General features: G+C 32.9%; 2 protein-coding genes across 4 annotated transcripts in view; one reads left to right on the top strand and one right to left on the bottom strand.

The window, feature by feature from the left end:
• The first annotated feature begins 218 nt into the window (after nucleotides 1-218).
• On the top strand, nucleotides 219-18,176 carry LOC110018054 (DNA replication licensing factor MCM7). Of its 3 annotated transcripts, none has more exons than XR_002293328.1 (16): nucleotides 219-386; nucleotides 469-536; nucleotides 628-687; nucleotides 763-989; nucleotides 8,272-8,449; nucleotides 9,589-9,711; nucleotides 11,258-11,347; nucleotides 11,682-11,824; nucleotides 12,957-13,134; nucleotides 13,484-13,675; nucleotides 14,731-14,903; nucleotides 15,002-15,205; nucleotides 15,803-15,968; nucleotides 16,101-16,322; nucleotides 17,156-17,326; nucleotides 17,767-18,176. XR_002293328.1 is itself a non-coding variant. In XM_020715279.1 (15 exons), exons 1-15 carry the CDS (start codon nucleotides 356-358, stop codon nucleotides 17,258-17,260), a joined length of 2,160 nt encoding a protein of 719 aa, XP_020570938.1. In that variant the 5' UTR covers nucleotides 219-355; the 3' UTR covers nucleotides 17,261-17,456. The 3 variants fall into 3 exon arrangements, 1 of the variants encoding a protein (XP_020570938.1); XR_002293327.1 differs by having other exon boundaries at nucleotides 17,764-18,176; XM_020715279.1 differs by lacking the exon at nucleotides 17,767-18,176 and having other exon boundaries at nucleotides 17,156-17,456.
• A 1,238-nt stretch (nucleotides 18,177-19,414) lies between these two features.
• LOC110027488 (ADP-ribosylation factor) overlaps nucleotides 19,415-22,959 on the bottom strand; it is a 20,232-nt gene continuing 16,687 nt past the window's right edge. Inside the window, exons 3-7 of the mRNA XM_020728948.1 lie at nucleotides 20,981-21,051; nucleotides 20,581-20,700; nucleotides 20,370-20,488; nucleotides 19,726-19,807; nucleotides 19,415-19,633 (exon numbers count right to left, since the gene is read on the bottom strand). Coding sequence (XP_020584607.1) covers nucleotides 19,628-19,633; nucleotides 19,726-19,807; nucleotides 20,370-20,488; nucleotides 20,581-20,700; nucleotides 20,981-21,051 — 398 coding nt within the window. The 3' untranslated portion in view covers nucleotides 19,415-19,627. The remainder of the gene's footprint in view (nucleotides 19,634-19,725; nucleotides 19,808-20,369; nucleotides 20,489-20,580; nucleotides 20,701-20,980; nucleotides 21,052-22,959) is intronic.

Below are 22,959 nucleotides of genomic sequence, written 5' to 3'. Positions count from 1 at the left end.
ACATATCTAAGATTCAACATTCATATTTACATATATACCACTCAAATACTAATTATCATATAAAATTATCATTATTATTAATTTTCAGAAGTTTAACACTAGATTTAAGACATCAAGATATTATAAATGTTAAAATTTGGGTGTTATATATGAAAAGTAAGAATTATGTGGTATGTTTGTAAATTTCCACAAAAACTAACTAGAATGCACCATTCCCCTCCTCCCGCCAAATGCAACTTCTCCTCACACTTTCCCGCCAAAATCCCTCCTTCCATACCCCCACCACTCGCTCTCGCTTTCTCCCTATTGTCTCTACGCACAGAACTCGATCCGGCCCTCTCGATATTGTGTACAGATGAAGAACCTCGACTTCGCCGCCGACAAAGGTAAGTCCTATTGGACCTCCACATTCATTTTCAATTGTCTTCCCAGCGATCTCACCGATCCTTCTTCATCTATTCTCTCCAGCCCTCGCCAAGGATTTCCTTAACAACTTTGCGAACACACACGGAGAACCCAAATACCTGAATCTCCTTGTAAATATTCTTCTACTTTTCTTCTGTTAAACGAAATCCGAAACCCTAAACTCTAACTTGTAGACCTAATTACTGTTTTGGCCTTCTGCAGCAAGATGTTGCCAATCGCCGTACCCGCTCCGTCCAGATCGAGCTTGACGATCTCTTCAATGTAGGATTCTTATCTTTTATTTTTCATCTCTTTTGCTGCCATCGTTTGTCTTTAATATTGTATGTATTTCGGCAGTACAAGGATTTGGACGAAGAGTTTTTGCAGAGGGTGACCGAGAACACGCGTAGATATATCGGCATATTTGCTGAGGCGGTGGATGAGCTGATGCCTGAACCAACGGAGCTGTTCTCTGCTGAAGATGATCATGATATTCTCATGACGCAGAGGGCTGAAGATTTGACGGACAGTGCGGATCAGTCCGATCCTTTTCGCAGGATGCCACCCGATATTAAACGATTCTTGTAAGTGGAAGGAGATTACAAGGTTATCTGTTGCAAAATTGTTTTAATTTGGATGTTTGATATTACTGGCTGTAGTATGTTTTTTAGTGTCTAGCATTTAGTAAATCGTGAAATGCTATGAATTAAGTTTGATAAAGTTTTAGCTTGGTGGCTGATTTCCAATTATATTCTATAGGATATTTCATTACAAATTTAGTTTTCATGTAGTTGGCATAAATTGGTACTTAATTGATGCCTCTTACAGACCTTGAAACTTGTTATAGCTGATACATAGGGCAAATAGTACACTTAATCTCGGTAAACAGCTATATTTATTCATATAAGGCTTGTTTATGATTATTGTTTATATATTTGAAAATTTTTATAACTAATTTTTAAAGTGTGATGTATAAACGAATAACTTTACTATCTACCACTTGTCATGCAAGCTTATTATTTGATAAATAGCTCACCAAGGTTCTGATAAAATGCACTTTTAAAATGATTTGATTGTCTACTCATTGACTTATTACATGCTAATGTATCAATTTTCTCACACCCTATGCACTTTTTAAATTGTGCATGTTATTATTGGTGGATTACGATGAACACACCAAACACATATTAAATATATTATTAATTTTCTTAATAGACTTTCGAACTGCACCAAGCAACCTAAGTAAACTCAAGTGTTGTTTGGTTGCATGTTGTCACAATGCATATCTTTTGAGAATGAAGGGTAAAATGATAAAGTCCTGAGCATGATACTTGACTAAAAGACAATGATGATAAAACTTTTCATTATTTTCACAAATTAATACAAGTCAAACATAATGATGAAATAGTAGTAACACTTGTAGCATATGCATCCCTTAAAATTCAACTTAAACATAAGATAAACCTATAATATAAGAACCTCTAAAACTAAACCAAACAACTCCTCAATGACAATTGAAATTATCCATTTTGAATGGAATGAAGTTACCCTGCCTGTAATCAAATAGCTTTGAATTAAAAAAAAATACACATTATATAAAACTACATTAAATGATTATATTCTCAAAAAAAGAGTTTGGATAAGATTATATTACAGGAGATATTAATCTTGAGGTTTTTTAGGCAACCATTATAACCATGATTGGTGGGATTTAAGATAAAACACTTGCATGGAATGATTCCATGGAACCTCATGTAGCTAGAGGGTGATGAGGAATTGAAACTTGTTTTTGACAAGAATTACAATTTTTAGTCTCCAACAAAAGAAACAAGAAGGTGAAGGGATAAGTTACGATGCGATTGTTGAATTTTTAACCTGTCTGACAAGGGTTTTGGCATAGAGGGGTTGATACAGATCTTGATGATGTGTTTTGCTATGAAGAGGTTATGTGACATAGTTGCTTGGAAGGGCTTTTGCTAGTAATCATTATAGGGAGAGTGGTTTGGTGCATATATCATATTTTGTTAGTGAAAAAGTTGTGGATGAAGGACTTGAGCTTAAGCAAATTAAGTTTTGTTAATTAGGAGGAAGTTCTTTTGCAAGTAGAAATTTCATTTTGGCATTGTTACAAAATTTTATATGTATTTTTTTTGTTTTAGATATCTCGGGTCTGTTGTTAAAAGCGATGGTGATATAGATGGGTATGTTAATGATAGAATTCAAGTTGGTTGGTTGATGTGGAGGAATGCTTCGGGCCGTTTGTGTGATAGAAAAGTACTATCTGAAAGGAAAATTTTATAAGATAGTGGTGAGACCTGCAATGTTCTACGGCGCTGAATGTTAGCCTTAAAAAGAAAAACATAATACTAAGTTATGCGTTGCTGAGATGACAGTGATTAGGCGGATGAGTGGCTTTACACTTAGAGACAAAATGCGAAATGAATATATCCATGATAGGGTTGGTGTAGCTCCAATGACGGAAAAAATTAGAGAGTCTTCTTAAATGGTTTGGTCACATTAAATGTCAATCATCTGATGATCCAATAAGGAGAGTAGATGTTTTAGATTCGACTTATGTTAAGAAAGGTAGAGGTAGACTAAGGAAAACATGATCTTATTGTATAATAAATGATTGTAATTTATTAGAACTAATTGAAAATATGACCATAAATAGGATGCAATGGAAAAAAAAAAGATTCATGTAACCGACCCTGCGCAGTGGGATTAAGGCTTTGTTGTTGTTGTTGTTATTTTTTCTTAGACCATACAACTAAAATGTTAAGCTTTAATAAACAAAACATTCTATCCTTATTTTACTCAAGATGAATAGCCCCTTGGTGAACCATGCAAAATTTGGTTGCAATTTATAAATTCATTTATGTTTAATAATAAAGCTATATGTTTAAATTATTAGGATTTATTAGATTGGATTGATTAAAGTCGGATTATGACTTGATATCTATAATAAAACATGGCTTTGAAAATTTGTGTCCGGGTATTCTAAATTTTTTTTAGTTTCCAATTAAATTTTTAAAAGGCAGATTATATTTTTTAAATGCACACCACATATAACATTTGCTCTCATTTTGTGGGAAATTTATGATCTGATTCTATGTTTCTCACAAGCATAAGTATTTATGATTGATTACCTTCTTTAGTGTTGAGAGATATTTTTTAATAAAAATGAGTCGTTAGACACAGGTGTTTAGATAATAATTATAATTTATTTTAGATTTAAGAAATACATCATCTTTAACTTATAGCGAATTATGGGGGGAAGATGATAAATTTGATTAAGATTTCATGTTTTTATTGTTTTGGATTATCATGAGTTTTGATTTACTTAATCGGAGGAGATAGTTGAGTTAACCTAGCTTAAAGATCATTGTCAACGGTCATGATTTTCACCGTTTAAGTAGATCTTATAAATTTGAGGTGGATGTTTGTTATTGGTAAAATTTTAAATTTATTTCATATAACAAAGGTTTTTAATTTTATCAAATACAATATATGGTTAACCACTTGAGGATTTGGATTACTGTGGAAATTATTGGCTTTTGTGGTGATCATAATTTAATAGTGTTATTTTACAATGAATTATTTAGTTAGATGACTCTTTTCATAAGCGTTATTTTTTGTTTCATTTATTAGCAAAGTTATATTGTTAGATGATGTATGCCATATACTTAATACTGTGAGATTTTTTTGGGGGCTATATTGTAATGTTTTGAGTAGGATTTAACTTGAAATTTGCTAGATAAAAATAACAATCTAAATTCATGGTATAGTAAATTCAATTTCTTCTCAATTTTTGCTTAAATTCTGAATTTACTAAATTTTGGTGTTGGTAAGATTTAATAAATCTTGATTGCAAGATTCACAATAACTTTTAAAATTGTTACCGTACAATCCTTTAGAAGACAACAACAATAACAACAAACCTTTATCCCACCAAGTGGGGTCCGCTATATGAATCCTTTTTCTCCTTTGTGTCATATTGAGTGTCATATTTTAATTTAATCCTTTAGAGTGATTATAAAAATATACATATAATGACTAGTGCATAAATTATTATTTTAAACTTTAAGTGTTAAGTTTTAGTTAAACTTTTTTTGATTTAATAAATTTAAAATTTTCATGTGACATTAGGTTTTAAGCTCAAAATAAATTGTATTAGAAAATTGGGAGTGTTTATTCACGTAAAGGCACAACAAATTGAGAAGTATAGGGGCTTGCTATTGAAATCATTCGTTTGAACTCATTATTAATCAAATGTGCACTCAAATTAATATTTTCAGTTTATTATTGGTCATATCCTGTGTGTTTGTGATAATTTAGCTATTTATATGCAACAGATACTAGTTAAAATATTTTGTCTATTTTTCAAACAGCCGTGATTTATCTGCATATGACTTGTATTTTACTTGGTAGGGCTCATGGAGGATTATTCTTTGCCTATATGTAGAGGAGTTGCTTGGTTCAGTTACACAACCAAGTCTAGTTCATTAAATCTTATCTTTAGAATTTGAGCATTGAAGGGTTTTCATAGTGCTGCTAGGAAGGTTTCTGCTCTCAGGCGAGCGTTCAAGTCTACTTCAAGTTTTCTATAAGTCTAACTCAAGCTTCAATTTTGTGTTCTTTTTATTTTTCTCCATTTTTTTCTGAAGTACTTGTGCTATTTTGAGTACTCTTTTTTATATGATTTTGATTTTTTACTTTATTTTATTTATGCTGTTGGCTTCGAAAAATCATTTAAATAATGCTCCTAGTCTTTAGCAGGCTTGTTTCCTTGAAAGATGTGGCAGTCTCATGGTCTCTCTTACATAAAGACATATTTATGGAGAGTCCGGCCTTGGCCATCAATTTGAAAAAAAAAAAAATGTGTATGGTTGGCATCTAGGACACCATGGAGTGGTCTTGTATTTCATCGCATCAATACATGTTTCAGTTTCATACATACATGAAAATATAACATAATATTTCAGCTTCGTGTCAAGAAAGACACGCGGCACTTATTTTTTGCTCTTCGGGTTTTCTCTCATGACAAAAAATCACGTATGTGTTTTCTTACCACATCGCTAAGAATGACTTGTATGAGCCACATGCATGAGATAATTTAGCAAGCAAAAAATTGATTTCACTGATGTTTCAAAAAAGAAGCGTACAGGCTCTTACATTAGTTGGCATAGCTTTTTTTTTGGCTTTATTCCTTGCAGGCAGGATGAGTCGACCCTGAGCTTGCTAATTTAATACAATGATGGAGTCACACATAGGGATTGTATTTTTAGTTGAATCGAGCTGAGTATGACATGAATTGGACTAGCTTGGTCATATTATAAGCTGTTCATATTCAACTCAAGCTCGAACGATGCTCTCACATGTATGTCATACTTGGCTTATTTATATTTGAAATAATTGTATTTAATTTGTACTTTGATTTTTTATATTAATTGAACACATATTCCTTCAAGTTTATAAATAGTTAAACAATCAAATGAGCACTTGACATTTCATTTAAATTTTTTAACAAATAATTTTATAAATCCTAGCAAACAAATAAATAAATAAATTAAAAATTAATATCTAATCATTTTACATCAATTAAATAAGATAATATATAATTTGCAAGCATGTTTTGCAAACAAATAATATCAATAAATATACACAAACTAGTTCCTTAAAATAAAGAAACAAGGAAAGAATTGCATTAAGTTAATCTGCATATTAAAAAAGTAAAAAAAAAATGAATATTTACTTGGATAAGGAACATTTTTGTGTGAAACAAAAGTAAAAATTGTAGAAGGGGGAAAATGGGTTGAGGTTGTCAGAGTGCTAAACAAAGCTTGATTCATGAATTGACAAAAAGATTAAAAGTATATGATATGATATGATATTATTAATATGGATTATATAATTAATAAAAGTATATTATGTATTTATATAATGATAAATAAATTAATATAAACAAATATGATGAATTGACTTCGATGTATAATGATGTATTTTTTAATAAATTATGTTAGCTAATAAACTAATATTCGTAAAATGAAAATGTAATTAATATTACTTCTAAAATATTATTGATATTTTATTTTAATATTTTACTATGAAATCTATAATTAAATAAATTTTAATTTATTAATTTCTATTTGAATAATATATTATATATGAGATGAGCTATCATCTAATTTAATATCAAACATTTAACAAATTACTTGTTAAACAATAAATGAGTTTGCTCTTGAGTATAAATAAATGAGTTGGTCCATGTGTAAACTTGGTTCATATCACCAAGTTTTTAAAAAATGTTTAAACTTATTTATTTACTAATTTGAGCAAACTTAGTCAAGTATTAATCTAGTTGAGTATGAGTTATAACCCTAATCACACAGAATTTTTGTCTTTTCCTTCATTTTTTTTTCTTCTTGTTTTTTCCTTTTATTTTTTTTTTGTTTTCTATTTTTTTGGATCTATATTTAGAGAGAGGAAAAGAGAGTGAGTGAGAGTGGGGAAGGAGTGAAAGAGAGGGGGAGGGGGAGAAAGGATGATAAAGAAAGAGTGAGAGATTGAGAGAGATGGGATGAGAAGTAGATGAACATCGTGAAAGAGAAAAAGAAAGTGATAGAGAGGGAAAGAAGAAGATAGGAGAGAAAGATAGAGAGAGGTAGGCATAATGGGTGAGGGATTTAGAGAGTAGATGGAGGGTGAGAGGAAAGACGAGCGATAGGTGATGAGGAGGGGATTACTAATGTTGAGTTGAGAGGCCGTGAGGAGGTGTTTTCTGATGATGAAGAGAAAGAGAGGAGCAATGAGAGTGGCGATTGTGAGGAGAAATGAGGAGACAATGAGAGCAGTGGACCCTTTCATGCTGTTTTTTGTGTTTGTGAGGATTTATGCTGGAGCAAGGGAGGATGAGAGTGAGAGAGATTGAGAGAGGGAGTTGGGCGAGTCACAAGGGGAATAAGTGAGAGAGGAGGGTGGCCTGTTTTGTACAATATGTTTAATTGTATTTTTTTACTTTATTTTCTTAAATAAAAGGGGCAAAAAAACTTAAAGCGTGGGAGCATGGCTGAGTGTGGGCAGGAAACTTGCCAGGGTATTTTTAAATTGGTAAGTTATAAAAAAAAAAGCTTAGTAGTATTTAAAAAATCAAGTTATAAAAAAATAAATATACGAGTTTAAATAAAGTAGTACTAAGCTCGCCTTTATTGATTTACAATATCGTCGATGGATACAGATTTCATTGTTTTCCAATGTTTCTAACCAGCACATCTTTCTTTTAGAACATTTCCGTGTTTTGCATTCTAGCTGTGTTAGGTTTTCATTCAATTTTCCTGTTTATAGATGCTACTTTTCAACATTTACTTCACTGTTTGGATAGTATGGACATATTATTATAAATTACTAAAGTGACCAACTCCTGCCTTATGCTTTTATTAAGTATGCAAAATGCAAACCAAATTAAACTTTTTAGGTTTGCTTGAGTAGACGTTTTATGAAAGAGGATTGTATGCTTTGAATTATTCTGCCATTGAAGAGGAAGTGATAGCTTTGTTCCTTTTGTTGTTAAAATTTCTCAATATCATTGTATAGTGGATGTCGATCTTCGTTGAAGAGGTTCAGCACTTGTAACTATTATTTTGATAAAAATGTAGTTGAGTTTCGAAGGGAAGTACTGTAAATTACTTTTTGTTTTATGTCAAAAGAGTAAATGTTTTAATGGGTTGTTTGGCAAAAATTCAGTTAATCAATACTATAAACGTCTTTTAATCTTTCTTATTTTGCAAATCCCACTGCTTTCTTGATTATTTTATAATTCTGATTTAACCGTTTCTGAAGTCTTAACCAACAATCTCTGTAAATCAGTGAAGTCTACATAAAGGCATTCTCAAAAGGAACACCTCTTACCATACGGCAAGTTAAAGCATCAAATATTGGGCAGCTTGTAAAGATCTCGGGCATTGTTACACGGTGTTCCGATGTGAAACCCTTGATGCAAGTTGCTGTTTACACATGTGAAGAATGTGGATTTGAGATCTATCAGGTATTAAACGCTCAGATAGAAGTTTTCAGCTCCATTTGCTGGTGGTATTCAGCTGTAGTGTTTCAACAGTTATGCATTTTTGCTAGTTTCCTTAGTTCTTGCAGCTTTTATTTGTTAATAGGTTATCTGCCAGCTACAAACAGATATAGATCTTCATTTTCTTAAAGGGATAGAAGCCATTTTTAATTATCAGGCCTAATTTTCATAGAAGAATGCAACTAAAATCATAATAAATTACCTGCAAGTCTCTGAGGCTTAGGCATGCTTCATGTTAGTTCTGTGGAAGCCGGCTCCTTCTAGTGAAAGAGGAGCGATAAAGCACAAATTCCTTTAAAATTGAATGGCTTTTAAAATGTTTGAAAATTATAATGGCGATGTTGGCTGAACAGAGATAAGGTTCACTTCACTGAACGGACTATTTTTTTAGTCAATCGCAATCTTTTTTTTTTGCATGATGCATTGTTACATGAAAAAATGTTCAAGATGTGTTGAATATCACTTGCCTGCTAGCTGCCCTTTTTTTTCCTATTCCAACATCATTAGAGGCCACACCACTGGACAACACGGCACCTTCTTTATAAGACTACATATAATTAAAGAATAATATATGATTAAGTTAAAATAAATTGGCTCTAATAATAATGTGAGGTGCCCTTATTTATTTTTTTTAAATTTTCATGTAATTTACTCGAGTAGAAATATAATGACATTCTAGACTCTCTGCAATTTGATGTTAATTAGACTTTCTCAAACAATAACAGTTCTCGTTGTTATATCATCCTCTCATCAGTTTTTAACCAGAACTTAATTGCATTAACAGGACGCAAGGGCTTATGGCTTATGATGATAATGGTTTAATTTTCATTCCATCTTTTTACCGATTTCAATTAAATGGCATAAATCTAATGATGATGATTTAGTATCAGCAGATCACCTAGCATGTGTTAAGGCCTCATTTTTATATGATATATTTTAATGTTCTCGCTTATGTTTCTCAATTATTCCTTGGAACATCATTAATAATGCCATATGACTGATTTAGGCTATTTTTTCCTGAAGAAATTTGTTATTTTTTCTTTCCGTTCTTGAAATTCATGGTTTATTTTTTTTTCTTATTTTGTTAAATGTGAAACTTCCAGGAAGTGACTGCTCGAGTATTTATGCCTCTTTTTGAGTGCCCATCAGTTCGGTGCAAAACAAACAACACCAAGGGAAACCTTATACTTCAGCTGAGAGCTTCCAAGTTTTTGAAATTTCAAGAGGTAGTTTCTTCATTATTGTATTTTATCACTTTTCATTTGCAAACGGGCTATAATTATGAATGAATACCTTTTGCCTTAATTAAGATGGTCATGTAGAAATTTTTTTACCAGGGGAGGGCTCTGGAATCTAAATATTGACCAGTGTTTGGCCAATAAGCTTATTAGGTGCATTTTGTGCTTGTTTAAGCAAGTCGAGTAGTGAGAGAAGTGCAAACAGTTTTGTTTGTAATTTGGCAATATTTGCAAATTTAGCGGAAGGACCTTTTGGAAGATAGATTTCTCAAGCAGAACTTGTGAGAAACTTGCATGGAAGAGCTGTCAATCAAACTTTTGCTTCATCACAAAATGAGATCTAAAACAGTTCCAAAATGTGGCTGGTGGTTTACACGATTTATTTAATCTCTCATGTAATTCAATACACTTGTATTGCATTACTAATGTTTCTGATAGAAGTTATAACTACGGATTTTTGATTATAAGGCTAGTAGCCTGCTAGAAGCAAATCATAAAAAAATATAATCTTAACCCTTAATATTGTTTCCATATCGTGGAATATAATTTTAAATTACAATAAGCAAGAATATTTCTGGAAGTTAAGGTTATGACGGATCAAAACATATTTCTCAAGCATTAAGAACGGGAAAATGGTACTAATTATTATGCACATGATTATTTGATAGTAAAACATAGAAACATTCTAGAAACACTAGTATGAAGCATAATATATGAACTCGTTGAATTGAAAACTAAAGAATGGACAATGAGAAAGATTGTTAGAACTTTTTAATAGAGAAAAGTTTTAGGTGGTACTGTCACAAACAAAGGCTTCAAAACTTAAGAGGAATGGCTAGGCACCGCGATGCCTTTAATTGTCCTGCTAGTTGTTGTTTGGCTGTCTTGTTATAATTTTGATTTTAATTTTTTAATTTTTGTAATAACAAATGCTTGAGGGCTTAGGTTTAAGTGGGCGAATCAGTTAGGTACTTATATTTATAAATGTCTATGAACTTCATATATTGCTATTAAAATTTCTTTGCCGATGCCATATTCATTTATTGTACAACTCAATATATTCTAGGTTATTGTAGCTTAAGAGTTTTTTTAATGGCTTTTCACGCATTTAGAATTTATATCAAATCTAATGGTTGTTTTTTCACTTTTGGTTGGCTGAAGCAGACCAAAATCTTTTTAATTGCCATTATAGAAAACCTCCATCTTTGATGCTGTATGCATTTAGAGCTCAATTAATAATAGCGATGAATAACATAAAAAAATATTTGGTTACGTCTGTATTGACCTGGTGATTGAGTCATAGAAGTAGCCTTTTCTTCATTTTATAAGTATGGTTGTGTAAATCAAGCTTTTGTCATTCCCTACATTTACAGGAGCCTCATGCACTAGGTTTGCAATTTTTATAAGCTGCCATTATATTCATTGCACAAATATTTCTAGAGGTGTGTGTGTGTGTCTATATATATATATTTGTTGTTATCAAAATCTTTTGTTCTTTTTTTTTTACGGCCTGATAATTTGTGATTTGCTGTAGGCTAAGATTCAAGAGTTAGCAGAACATGTTCCGAAAGGTCATATTCCTCGGTCTTTGACTTGTCATCTCAGAGGAGAGCTAACGAGGAAGGTTAAGCATTGTCCTTTTTTATTCTTTCTTCGATTTCATTTTTCAATGATTATTTTTTGTATTCTTGGTTTGATGCGAAATTATTATCAACAATACCCCTCTTAGAGTTATCCTTTTTGCTTAAAATCTAAACTTAATGGTCCTAAGAGCCTGCCCGGAGCTTAAAACTTACACTTATGTAATCATTCTTTTGGAAATTGAATTAAAAAAGATAACAAATAATATGCTACTTCCCACTGTCTACTAAAATAATCTGAGGCAGTATAATGCCTTTTCTTTCACATTTTAGTAGGAGTTTTTCCGAAAGATTATGACTAAACTTTTGTTGCATCAGGTTGCTCCAGGTGATGTTGTCGAGCTCTCTGGAATTTTCCTACCAATTCCGTATACAGGATTCAGAGCTATGAGGGCCGGCTTAATTGCAGATACATACTTGGAGACCATGTCTGTCACCCATTTTAAGAAGAAATATGAAGAGTAAGCCATATTGTTTGGTAGTGTAAACTGTACAAACTTGTGGTGAGCCGAGCTACAATGTCCATGTTTTTTTTGGGGAGCATTTACATGCATATTACTCAATTCCTACGTATTTACTTCTCTAACACTTAAAATTTACTTTTTACATTTATACCGCCCAAATCCTTAATATCACATAAAAAGTACCGTCATTTTATCTTTTATAAAGTGAAATAGACATTTTCATGCTTAGATAAGGTGGTATGTCTGTAAAACTTTAAGTTTAATTGTTCAATATGTAAAGACATAGGAATTAAGTGTTATGTATATAAATCTTCCTTTCTTTTCCCCAGAAGCACTGCTTTCATGCTTTGTAACTTTGATGCAGTCTTGATGCAGTCTTGATACTGTCATTGAGTACTGTTTAGTGATTATTCTTAGTCTGGAATTTTATTTCTCAGTGGAATAAAAGTTGGTGCACAATGAAGATAAGATTATAAAAAAACTGTCTGATTGGACTTATAAAATGAAAGAAAATATACTAATTTGCTAGATGTATAAATTAATGTCAAAGGATTGGGAAGAATAAGTGGCAGATCAAATGTAGTCGGATAAAGTTGTTAAATAAACAGTGGGAAAAAAGTTTTAACCTTTTTTGTAGCACTCAACAAAAATGAACTAAAAATCAGGATTTATAAAGCTACCTATAAATAGTTACGTAAAGTTTATGAGAAATGATATTAATAATGAGTGAAATAATACTCAATCGTCAACCTTGAGAAGGCAAGCAACCAAAAAAATGAAAATCTTTTTATGAAATATCTTATGATTACGAAATTCATGTTGAAATCCAAGCTACCAAAATCTTAAATAGGCCAGTTGATTTAATACTGCAGAAAATGTTGATAAATAACCTGTCAGCTAGCTCAATTCCTTATAAATGTACATGCAAAAGTGCGGCAAATGTAATGACTAGCAAATATTTCTATGCATGCAAATGTGGAGATGCAATAGCCACATTTTATTTCATATTCAAATTTTTTGGAACGAGAAGTTCCAGTTTCGGCTAATTTTGTGTTTTAAGTTGATCTTTTCACTTGATTGCATCCTTTAGGCAAATTGGTTGGTTAAACTTATTTTTATTCAAGTGCAGCTATGAACTTAGTGAGGATGAGCAGAAACAAATTGAAGGCCTTGCTGAGGATGGAGATATATACAATAAGCTTTCAAGATCATTAGCTCCTGAAATTTTTGGTCACGAGGATGTGAAAAAGGCTCTTCTTCTCCTTCTTGTTGGTGCACCTCACCGGAAGCTCTCTGATGGTATGAAGGTATGGAATATGACTTGTGATATTGTCAAACTCTTATTCATTTTGATGGTTAATATGATGTTCATTTCCTATTTTTTTAAACATCTTTAATGAGATATTTTAAATAAAGTTGTTAGGTTTTATCTTCTTGTTTAGTGATCAGTAATATATACATTTGAAAAGATCAAGTAAGTTTTGCCTCTAAACATTTCCATGCATGAAATGCATCCTTTCTTTTTTAATTTTAATGTTCTCCATGCGGAGTATAAATTGATGGAAGAAATATGTCAAAATATTATATTCATTCTACAAGCTTTTTTTTTGCAAATTCCTGAAGTATTTAGAAAAATAAATCTATCTGAAATTTCAGATCAGAGGTGATTTGCATATATGCTTGATGGGTGATCCTGGTGTTGCAAAAAGTCAGCTGCTTAAGCATATTATAAATGTAGCACCAAGAGGGGTGTATACAACCGGAAGAGGAAGCAGCGGCGTTGGCCTAACTGCAGCTGTCCAGAGAGATACTGTCACAAATGAGATGATTCTTGAAGGAGGTGCTCTGGTTAGCTGTCTATCTATAACTGCATTATTAATAAATCTTCTCATATGGCAGATGAAGTAATGTACTGTTTCTATTCAAGCACAGAAAATGCAATCTAGTTGTTTAGTGTAATTGTTTTCTCATAATTTTGAAGCAATATATTTGCTATTTTGCAAACGTCCAAATCTATACAATATCAAATATGCAAATTTCCAATCTATACAGTTTTGAGTCCAACTATTACTCTGCATGAGCTTCATCTCCTAATTTGAGTTTCAAAGTTTAGTGCATCAATCAAATTTTAGCATAAGGCATTGTCTTATTTGTCAGCATGTGTCATATTCTTGGACTTCATGAAGTCTATTCTTCATTTCTTGCAAAACAATTCACCCGAATTTTTACAATTATAAATTATGTACATGATATAAAGCATATTATTTGCATTTTTTTTGCTTTACCATAATGTTGTTTTAATTTTATGATTAAATTAATGATTCAACTATGAGCTAGACGTACCGTTCAAGTTGTAGTTTTATTTTTAGAGGCTGTATGGCAACGGCTTTAACAGTTTTAGTAAATCTTGTAAATCCAGATTTACTAAATTATGGCAATAATAAGATTTAAATCCAGGATTTAATGCAAAACTTAGAAAAAAATGAGGAGGAATTGGATTTATTAAATCTTGGATTTAAAATTGCCATATTTTCTGTCTGATAAGATTTAACTTAAATTTTACTTAAATCCCTTACTATACAGCGCCTTAATTAGTATTTATCATATGATAAGACATCACATCAATGCTATCAAGCTTTATGGATTCAGGCCTTTAATACAAGGTTTAAAAATTCTTATTCAGCCAATTGAACCAAGCTTGCCTTTTAAACTTACAAAAATGAAATATTATTCAATAGGATTCTTTTACCATGTTAGAGAATATCTTGTACATGTCTTCAGCAGTGGTGATATACATGATATTATTTACAAGCTACTCAAGTTTCTTTAGGGTTCAAGGACTCAAATGACACATTCAAAAAGCTTTCAGAATGTTTTATGGTAATAACTTTTCCATATTGTAGGTACTTGCTGATATGGGAATATGTGCCATTGATGAGTTTGATAAGATGGAAGAATCAGATAGAACAGCCATTCATGAAGTTATGGAGCAGCAGACAGTTAGCATTGCGAAGGCTGGAATCACTACTTCACTTAATGCCCGAACCGCCGTCCTTGCTGCTGCAAATCCAGCCTGGTTAGCAGAAACACCTAACCTTCTAAACCTTGTATGTTAACCTAATATTTGACTTTTATCTTACTGCTTTCTATCTAATTTGCGCTTTTCTTTTGAAGGGGAAGATATGATTTGCGACGATCTCCAGCCGAAAATATTAATCTTCCTCCTGCCCTTCTTTCTCGCTTTGATCTCCTTTGGCTAATTCTGGACAGAGCAGACATGGACAATGATCTTGAAATGGCAAGACATGTTGTCCACGTCCATCAGAACCTTGAATCACCTTCACTTGGGTTTACACCTCTTGAACCATCGGTCCTGAGGTACACTTTTTCAATGCTTGAGTAATGTTTATGTATCAAATGTGAAAAGAGTTAATAACTGAAACTTTTATGTTTCGTATACCCCACATAGTATTGATAGAGATGATCTTAAATCATTAAGCATTGTTCAAATAACAGAAATCAAAATTTTCATTTTTTTTTTTTTTTTTTTTTGTAAAATTTTGAAGCTTGGTAAATGGCAAAAGTTTCTTCCATAAAGAATTGCTACTGTAATTTATGGAAGAAATTTATGCTTTTTATGACATGTATTTTTGAACTGTATTGCATATTCTGGCTTCATGCTCAGTTAATTTCAATAAAAACAGTGTATTTTATCCCTGTAATGTATATGTAGAAACTCGCAAAACATTTAAATTTCTTCCATTTTCTACAGCTGCTGCTATTATTTTCAACAAAATTTGATTTTGATAAAGGAACTCGTTAACTGCCTTTGCCCTGGCATATCCGCTGAATTTACTGCTATTTCCTAGAGTAGAACAGAAATTTCTGTACTTCATCTTTAAAATCTGATAGCTTGTGTAACATTAACGTAATTTTTCCCTATTACATTTTCTTTTGTTGATTTTTCAACCACAGAGCATATATTTCGACTGCCAGAAGAACAAGTCCTTCTGTGCCAAAAGATCTCGAAGAATATATAGCTACTGCTTACTCAAGCATTCGCCAAGAAGAAGCTAAATCAAGCGCACCTCACTCTTACACCACTGTCAGGACACTATTGAGCATCCTACGGATCTCCATTGTATGTTATTAAAATTTTTGAACTTGGTTTCTTTTTTGGTCCATTTAGGGCTCCTCCATAAACCCTAAATAGTTTTAAAAACCCTACAACTCAACTACCCAAAAAGATTTAATCTTTCACATCTGTTTGCAGTCACTGGCGAGGCTTCGGTTTTCAGCAACCGTTGCTCAGAGTGACGTGGATGAGGCATTGCGATTGATGCAAATGTCAAAGTTCTCTTTGTATTCAGAAGATCGCCAAAGATCTGGTTTGGATGCCATTTCGGACATCTATTCGATTCTGAGGGATGAGGCGGCTCGATCTAACAGCTTAGATGTGTCTTATGCTCATGCTCTCAACTGGATTTCTAGAAAGGTAAGCATGCCCATATTATTCACACCTATGCAATTGGACAATCTCTTGCTAGCTCAAGGATAAAGCTCACATGGCGTTCTCTAAAACTGAAAAATAACAAAATTCTGGAATAATTTTAAAAAAACCTTGAATTTTCCACTTATCAAAATTTTCTTTTGAGTGGAGCGTCAAAATGATTACCAGACTATTTTTAGTAAGTCATGTTAGCCGCTAAAGTTTATAGAAGTATTAATTTAGTCTCCACATACTCTTTTATTGAGGGCTATATTAAAAGAATATGGACTAATTGACGCTTTTATAGATTATGGGATAGTGATGAAATTACGGGGCAGACAACAAATGTTTTTATCATACTGTTTAATATCATATATTACTCTAAAATTTTTACTCCCAAAATTTAAATATTTAATATTAATTATATTTTAAATTAGCAATCATATTAATAATAGTTTTATATACTCTACATTTTTCATAATTGTTTTTTTATTTTACTCATTTTAAATTTGGAAGATTTACTTAACATTTAATTATTATGTATTTCCTATCCAGCTGGTGAACTTCAATTTTTACGTATATATTCCACCTTAACTATATATGAAAAGGTGTATTTCCTAAAAGTTAAAATTATGGCATTTGCTGTGATATGAAACATTTAAGTGTTATAAGGTAAAAAGTAGAGTTTAGGTATTAGATTTGTATATACACAAAAATTGAGAGGTATGTATGTAAATGCCCCTTCAAGTTTTGGTTTGCCACTGCTCTGGGCTCAATTTCATAGGAAAAAAAAAAGGAAAAAGTTTCTAATTTTCACTCTTATCATTTCTGTGTCACAGGGATACAGTGAAGCACAACTGAAAGAGTGCTTGGAAGAGTATGCTGCCTTAAATGTGTGGCAAATCCATCCCAACACCTTTGACATTCGCTTCATAGATGCCTAACGTTGTGAAATTCTGCTGCAGCGGTGTATGAAGGGCACACATCCTACCATGAGAACCAGTGAAGAGGTGAAAATGGCATCTTGTTCTGTCTTTTCTTACTACTGTTCTTCATAACCAAATTTAAATTCTAGGTAGAAGAGCACGTTCGTTTTTGTTTTATCTTTTAAAATATCGTCTAATTTGCTCTAATCTAGAATTTTTTCATCATTATATTATTGATATGAATTTGTGATGTTTCTGTATTATTGATTTTTTTTTAGTTAATTCATAGTTGGCATAAATTGTTTTTAGTTAATTCATAGTTAGTTAAGAGCACCTTTGGCATAAACATTTACCCCAATTGTAACGTGGCATGTTCATAAATCCAGACTTTAGAAGCACAACGAAGAGTATTTTAATTTGCTTTATAATATATTAATAGATAAGAATAATGATTTTCTCATTTGAATCAATTTTGCAATTCTACCAAATGCATGGATTACCTTTACGAACATTGGCTTCAGTAGTATTTCAATCGTGTCGTCGACGATCCCTCACCCCTGCGAGCGGAAGGAGGGAAAGACATTCGTGACCTAGCAGCTCGTGCGACTTGTAGGAAGCTCGGCTGAGAGCTTGGAGAGGAAGGCTCGCGGATCCTTCTCGCATGCGTGAACAGATCGACCAAACTTTTACTTGTTTGGTTCGAATGTCAGCTCGGCTCGTTAGAAGATGCCACTATATGACAATTCTAGTCAAGAATGCAGACGTTAGGGGTATGAACAAGTTGAGCTGGAGCGAGTCCAAACTCTGACTTGTTAAAAAATATCATGTTCGACTCGTTTATATATCATGTTCAAAAAATGTTTGTTTGACTCGAATCTTCAAACACAAGGTGTTCACGAATAATGAGCTACTTAATCACACAACTATAAGATGTTCAGAATGTTAAGAGTATGGTGAAATTTAAATATTCTATTTATTATTATTAATTTTAATTGATTATAAATCTTTGTAGCATTACACTCGATTAAATTATTTAAATATAATACTCATTATATATATATATATATAGATAGATATATATTATTTCGAGTCAAAATTAGCCGAACAAGAAAGAACCAAAGTTTATATATTGAGTGAAAAAATTCGTTCATATTGCTTAGCGAATGAATAGAACATGAGCTACCAATCGTGCCGAACACGAGTTCTCGAAAAATAAGCCGTTTTAACAGCCCTATAGGGAAGCAAGAGGTTTTAAAAAGGCAAAATATTAAATTTATTTAAGTTATCAATTATAATTGATTTAAATTAAGTTATGAAATGTAATTCCTAATAAATTTAATTGATTTTTAGAAATATCCTAATGATGATTCTTACAATTTTAAGTGGTGAGAAAGCTAAGGCCGAAAATGAGAGGAAAACTCTAGGTTAAATTGTGAAAATTAATTAATATTTTTCTTAGAAAGTAATGTCAAAAAGGAAATTAATAATCCTCATTGAAAAATTATTTATAATTAAGTTATCATTAAGTTAGGTACACAAAACAAAATTTTGGAAGCTTTGACATTAAGAAAATTGATTACAACTAACCCTGCTTACAGATATTATATTAAACAAAATTAACAAAAAAAAAACAAACATGAGAAAAATATAAGTGGCTAATGTCAATCATCTTTGTACATCAAAAAAAATTTTTTTTTTGGTCATAACCAGCCCATACAAATCCCAAAATTGACAATTCAAACTTCTAGAATCTAATTTTAAAATGTAAGAACATAAAATCTAAAATTTAATTATTTCTTCATGGCTCTCTTATGATGGACAATAAATGAGCACTTGTAACGAACAATAATGACAACAAGAAGCTTTTATCCCACTAAATGGGGCCGGAACACTGCTCAAAGATGTGCTGCATCAATTGGTGCTTGGTTTTTTAATCATTACCTAATTTTTATTCTACAGCATATTTAATACTCAAATTTCTCATACATTTCTGATATTAATGCAAAACTTTTAAGCTTATGTTTCATCAAACTTCCATGTCATTTTATAATTGAAGTAAAGCTTACACTTATCACTTCATTTTATCTTAAAAGAGTAAAATTCAATACACCATTCAGAACACAGACACAGAACACAGAACACAGTAGATTATGATCCATTGCAAAAGACACAGAACAAAGTCGCAATCATGACTAAATTCAAAAACCAAGAACGTGAAAGCAATGTCAAGATTATATATATCTCCTCCTAAACAATAAATAACAAATTCTAGAATTATGAATGGCAGCAGGGTAATAAACAAGCTTATAATATAATGTTCGTCTAGATAGTACGCTCATGTACTTATCTTTTAGCTTCAGATGCAGCAAAGGCCACGAGAAATTTCTACGCCTGCAGCAACAACAGAGGAAGACTCGGTGATCAATTTTGCTATTCAAAGCCAAAATACGACATGAATAAGCTATTATGATGAATAGAAGAACCTTGTTAGCGATATTGTTTGAGAGCCAATCCAATCCCTCGTACAAACCTTCTCCTGATGTGGCACAGGTGCTCTGGATATACCTGAATATATATTGGAACATGAGACTTTGGCTGATGAAGAATAAGAAAAAAAATATTTGAATAAAGGTGTCATGAGATTTTATTTCCGTATTTATTTGGTTTTTTTGGGCATTTACATATACACCGCACAATTCTTATGTATTTGGATATCTAACGCCTAAACTTTAATATTTACATTCATAACACTCAAATTTTTAACATCACATAAAAAATATCACTCTTTAAGTTTTTAAAAGTCAAATGCACCTTTTTATCAATCGGTTCATAGCACCAGTGTTATAAATGTAAATACCAACCTTTGGTTGCTAGATATGTAGATTCATAAGAATTGTATGGTACTAATGTAAATTTCCCTTTTTATTTAGATCATGACACCTAGATCTGACAGCTTTTTCAGCCATCTGTTATCGCAAAGATTAGCAACAGTCATCCACACAATTGCATCATAGGTGTCTTACACACACACACATTCAATGAGATTATACAAAACTAATCCTGAAAAAGATACTTCTACCAAGCTAATAAAAGAAAAAGAAAAACAAAAGAAAAAAAGAAAAAATACCAATGGCGTTGCCGAAGAGAATGGAGGCCAAGCTTATCGGTAATCTCTGCAGCATTCATTGCATTGGGAAGGTCTTGTTTGTTCGCAAAGACGAGCAGCACTGCATCTCTCAGTTCATCCTGCAAAATAAAAAAAAATCACATTTGCCTTAAAACATAAGCATTGCTTTGTACTTATTTAATGGAACTGATAACACTGGACAACTAATTACCTCATTAAGCATCCTGTGAAGCTCATCTCTTGCCTCAACAACACGGTCTCTGTCATTGCTATCCACCACGAAGATGAGGCCTTGCGTGTTCTGGAAGTAGTGTCTCCACAATGGACGGATCTAACAGCAGCATACATAACAGACCGCAAAATAAACAGCTAATTTAACTTTAATGGTTAAATATTTTTGCAAAATGTTACACCCAATGCAGTTGTCTTTAGTCTATAAAATTGAAATTAAAGTTTAGATGTTAGATATGTAAAGGTGATATACATGTAAATATTGAAGTTTAGATGTTAGATATGTAAATACATAGGAATTGAGTGTTATTGCGTGTAAATCTTCCAAAAAATAAATGGAAGAGGCCATAATAGTAATAAACAAGGAGGCATGCGTGCACCTTATCCTGACCACCAACATCCCAAACAGTGAAGCTGATATTCTTGTATTCGACAGTCTCCACGTTAAACCCTTGAGAAAGAATTAAAAATGAAGGGTCAGATGAATGTCCTTGTTAATGATTTGGCGTATTGGGAGAGCCCTAAAACATCAAGGAATCAAATATAACAGAAAAAAAACAAGCATTCATATGGGTCATATGCATCGCAATTGCAACCACGAATAAGGCAGTGTTGGTGTTATATAAAGCTTGACGGCTGAACCTTACAATGGCGTAGCAAACCGGATGCCTATAGTGGCATGACTCATGAGCTCAATGGCAAGCAGATCATTATAGCCGAAAATTCTGAGTCAGAAGGCTATGCGACATTAATTGAGTTGATGTTGAAGGTGAATGTACGGGCTTGCGTAAAAGCTCAGCTGGGGGTTACCTCACAAACAGTTGGGCACAGTAATGAGAATTGAGAGAGAATAAATGGAACGCCGAAGCATAGCAGTAAAAAGTTTTATCTAGTCGAGAAAATAAGCAAATAAGTTGAGTTTAAAGTGCATCAGATCAAACCAAATCTAATTTCGTAAACTGATTGGGATAGAAATTCTAATAGTATTGATGTGAAAAATATATTGTTGATAAGGCCACAAATGGAGTCAGCTAGGGACAACTTAGCTAGCCAAAAGTATGAATTTTATCCCTGAAACAAAGTGGTAAAGACATGCCTCATACTTTCCAGAGAACCAGAAGAAAGTAAAACAAGGCATTTCCAACAATCGGTGCGGGTGGAAAGATAAGCCACCACCAAAATCCCAGCTGTGTCAATGATGAATAATCACAATATGAATTGGTAACAGGATTCATTAAGGTCCTACATGGCCACACCTGAATCAACTCGTCCAAAAGAGAAATATTAATCTTCTGCTAATGCTTGTAGAAGTAGTAATCAATATAAAGATGGAACAAATTGCACAATGTAATGATTCACACAAACCAAACAGTTTTAAACTCTAGCATAAACCAAATGATGAACAAAATTCGGTATTTATAGAACTCACGATCACGTAGAATGAGGTTTGAACAAATTCAGAATGGATGAAACCAATGGTTTATATACACATATTGATAACTAATGGAGGAATAGACTGATTGTCATACTGTTTTCTTTATAAAATTTATGCATGCAATAAATACTAATTCGGAACTGCTCAACCACAATTTCGACCTGCCTTTACCGTCGCCGGCCAGCCGTTCTCCGACCAAGTCCTCAATGACATCCCCGACAATGTGTTGTGCTTTATAACCTCTCATCGCAATTGAAAAGCAGCTTCCCTCGTCTGCAAGTCTTGGTTTTGTGTTGAGGCCCAGACTCGGCTCAAGCTCTTCATCGGCAACGACCACGTCATCAACCTTGTTGCTGCCAGGGTTCCATATTATCCCTCACTCCAGAGAGTCTACCTCAAGTGAATCGCTGTTTCTAATGTCGATCTTGTGATCCTAACAACCTCCTTCCAGGACCTGCCACTTTTTTGCTGCGATGGATTCACCACCGCCGGCCCCGCCGCCATAGCAGAGAGATGTAGGTGTTTCCGATCTCTAGATCTGATATACATTGATTTTGAGGATGACGATGAGGGGGTGGTGGATTGGGTGTCATGCTTTACACCAGAGAAAACTTGCCTCAAGTCTCTGGTATTTGATTGCATTGGTTGTGCTATGAACCTTGAAGCTCTTGAGGCTCTTGTGGTTCGATCTCCTTCTCTCTAGAGACTGAGGGTCAATGAGCACGTCTTTTTTCGGCCGTCTCTTCCGTCTCATGGCCCTGGCGTTGGACTTGTTCTCCTCCTTTGAAGGAGAAGGTGATTTTAGGGCCTTTCTTAAGTCAGCCTTAGTGGCTTGCTAATCCCTAATCACAACTGACCAGCTGAAACCAATCATTACCCGTTGCCACAACCAGCTGAAACCAATCATTACCCGTTGCCCCAATC

Source organism: Phalaenopsis equestris, unplaced genomic scaffold (genome assembly GCF_001263595.1).
Source record: "Phalaenopsis equestris unplaced genomic scaffold, ASM126359v1 Scaffold000002, whole genome shotgun sequence".
NCBI classification, from domain to species: Eukaryota; Viridiplantae; Streptophyta; class Magnoliopsida; order Asparagales; family Orchidaceae; genus Phalaenopsis; species Phalaenopsis equestris.
Note: the sequence above shows the minus strand (reverse complement) of the source record. Positions and strands in the feature narration are given on the sequence as shown.

What these genes read in the sequence shown, in the direction of transcription:
- LOC110018054 (XM_020715279.1), top strand. Translation starts at nt 356, where the DNA reads ATGAAGAACCTCGACTTCGCCGCCGACAAAG. An exon ending in TTCTTGAAGGAGGTGCTCTG is followed by an intron (nt 13,676 to 14,730) that starts GTTAGCTGTCTA and finishes TCCATATTGTAG; the next exon opens with GTACTTGCTGATATGGGAAT. An exon ending in GCTGCTGCAAATCCAGCCTG is followed by an intron (nt 14,904 to 15,001) that starts GTTAGCAGAAAC and finishes TTTCTTTTGAAG; the next exon opens with GGGAAGATATGATTTGCGAC.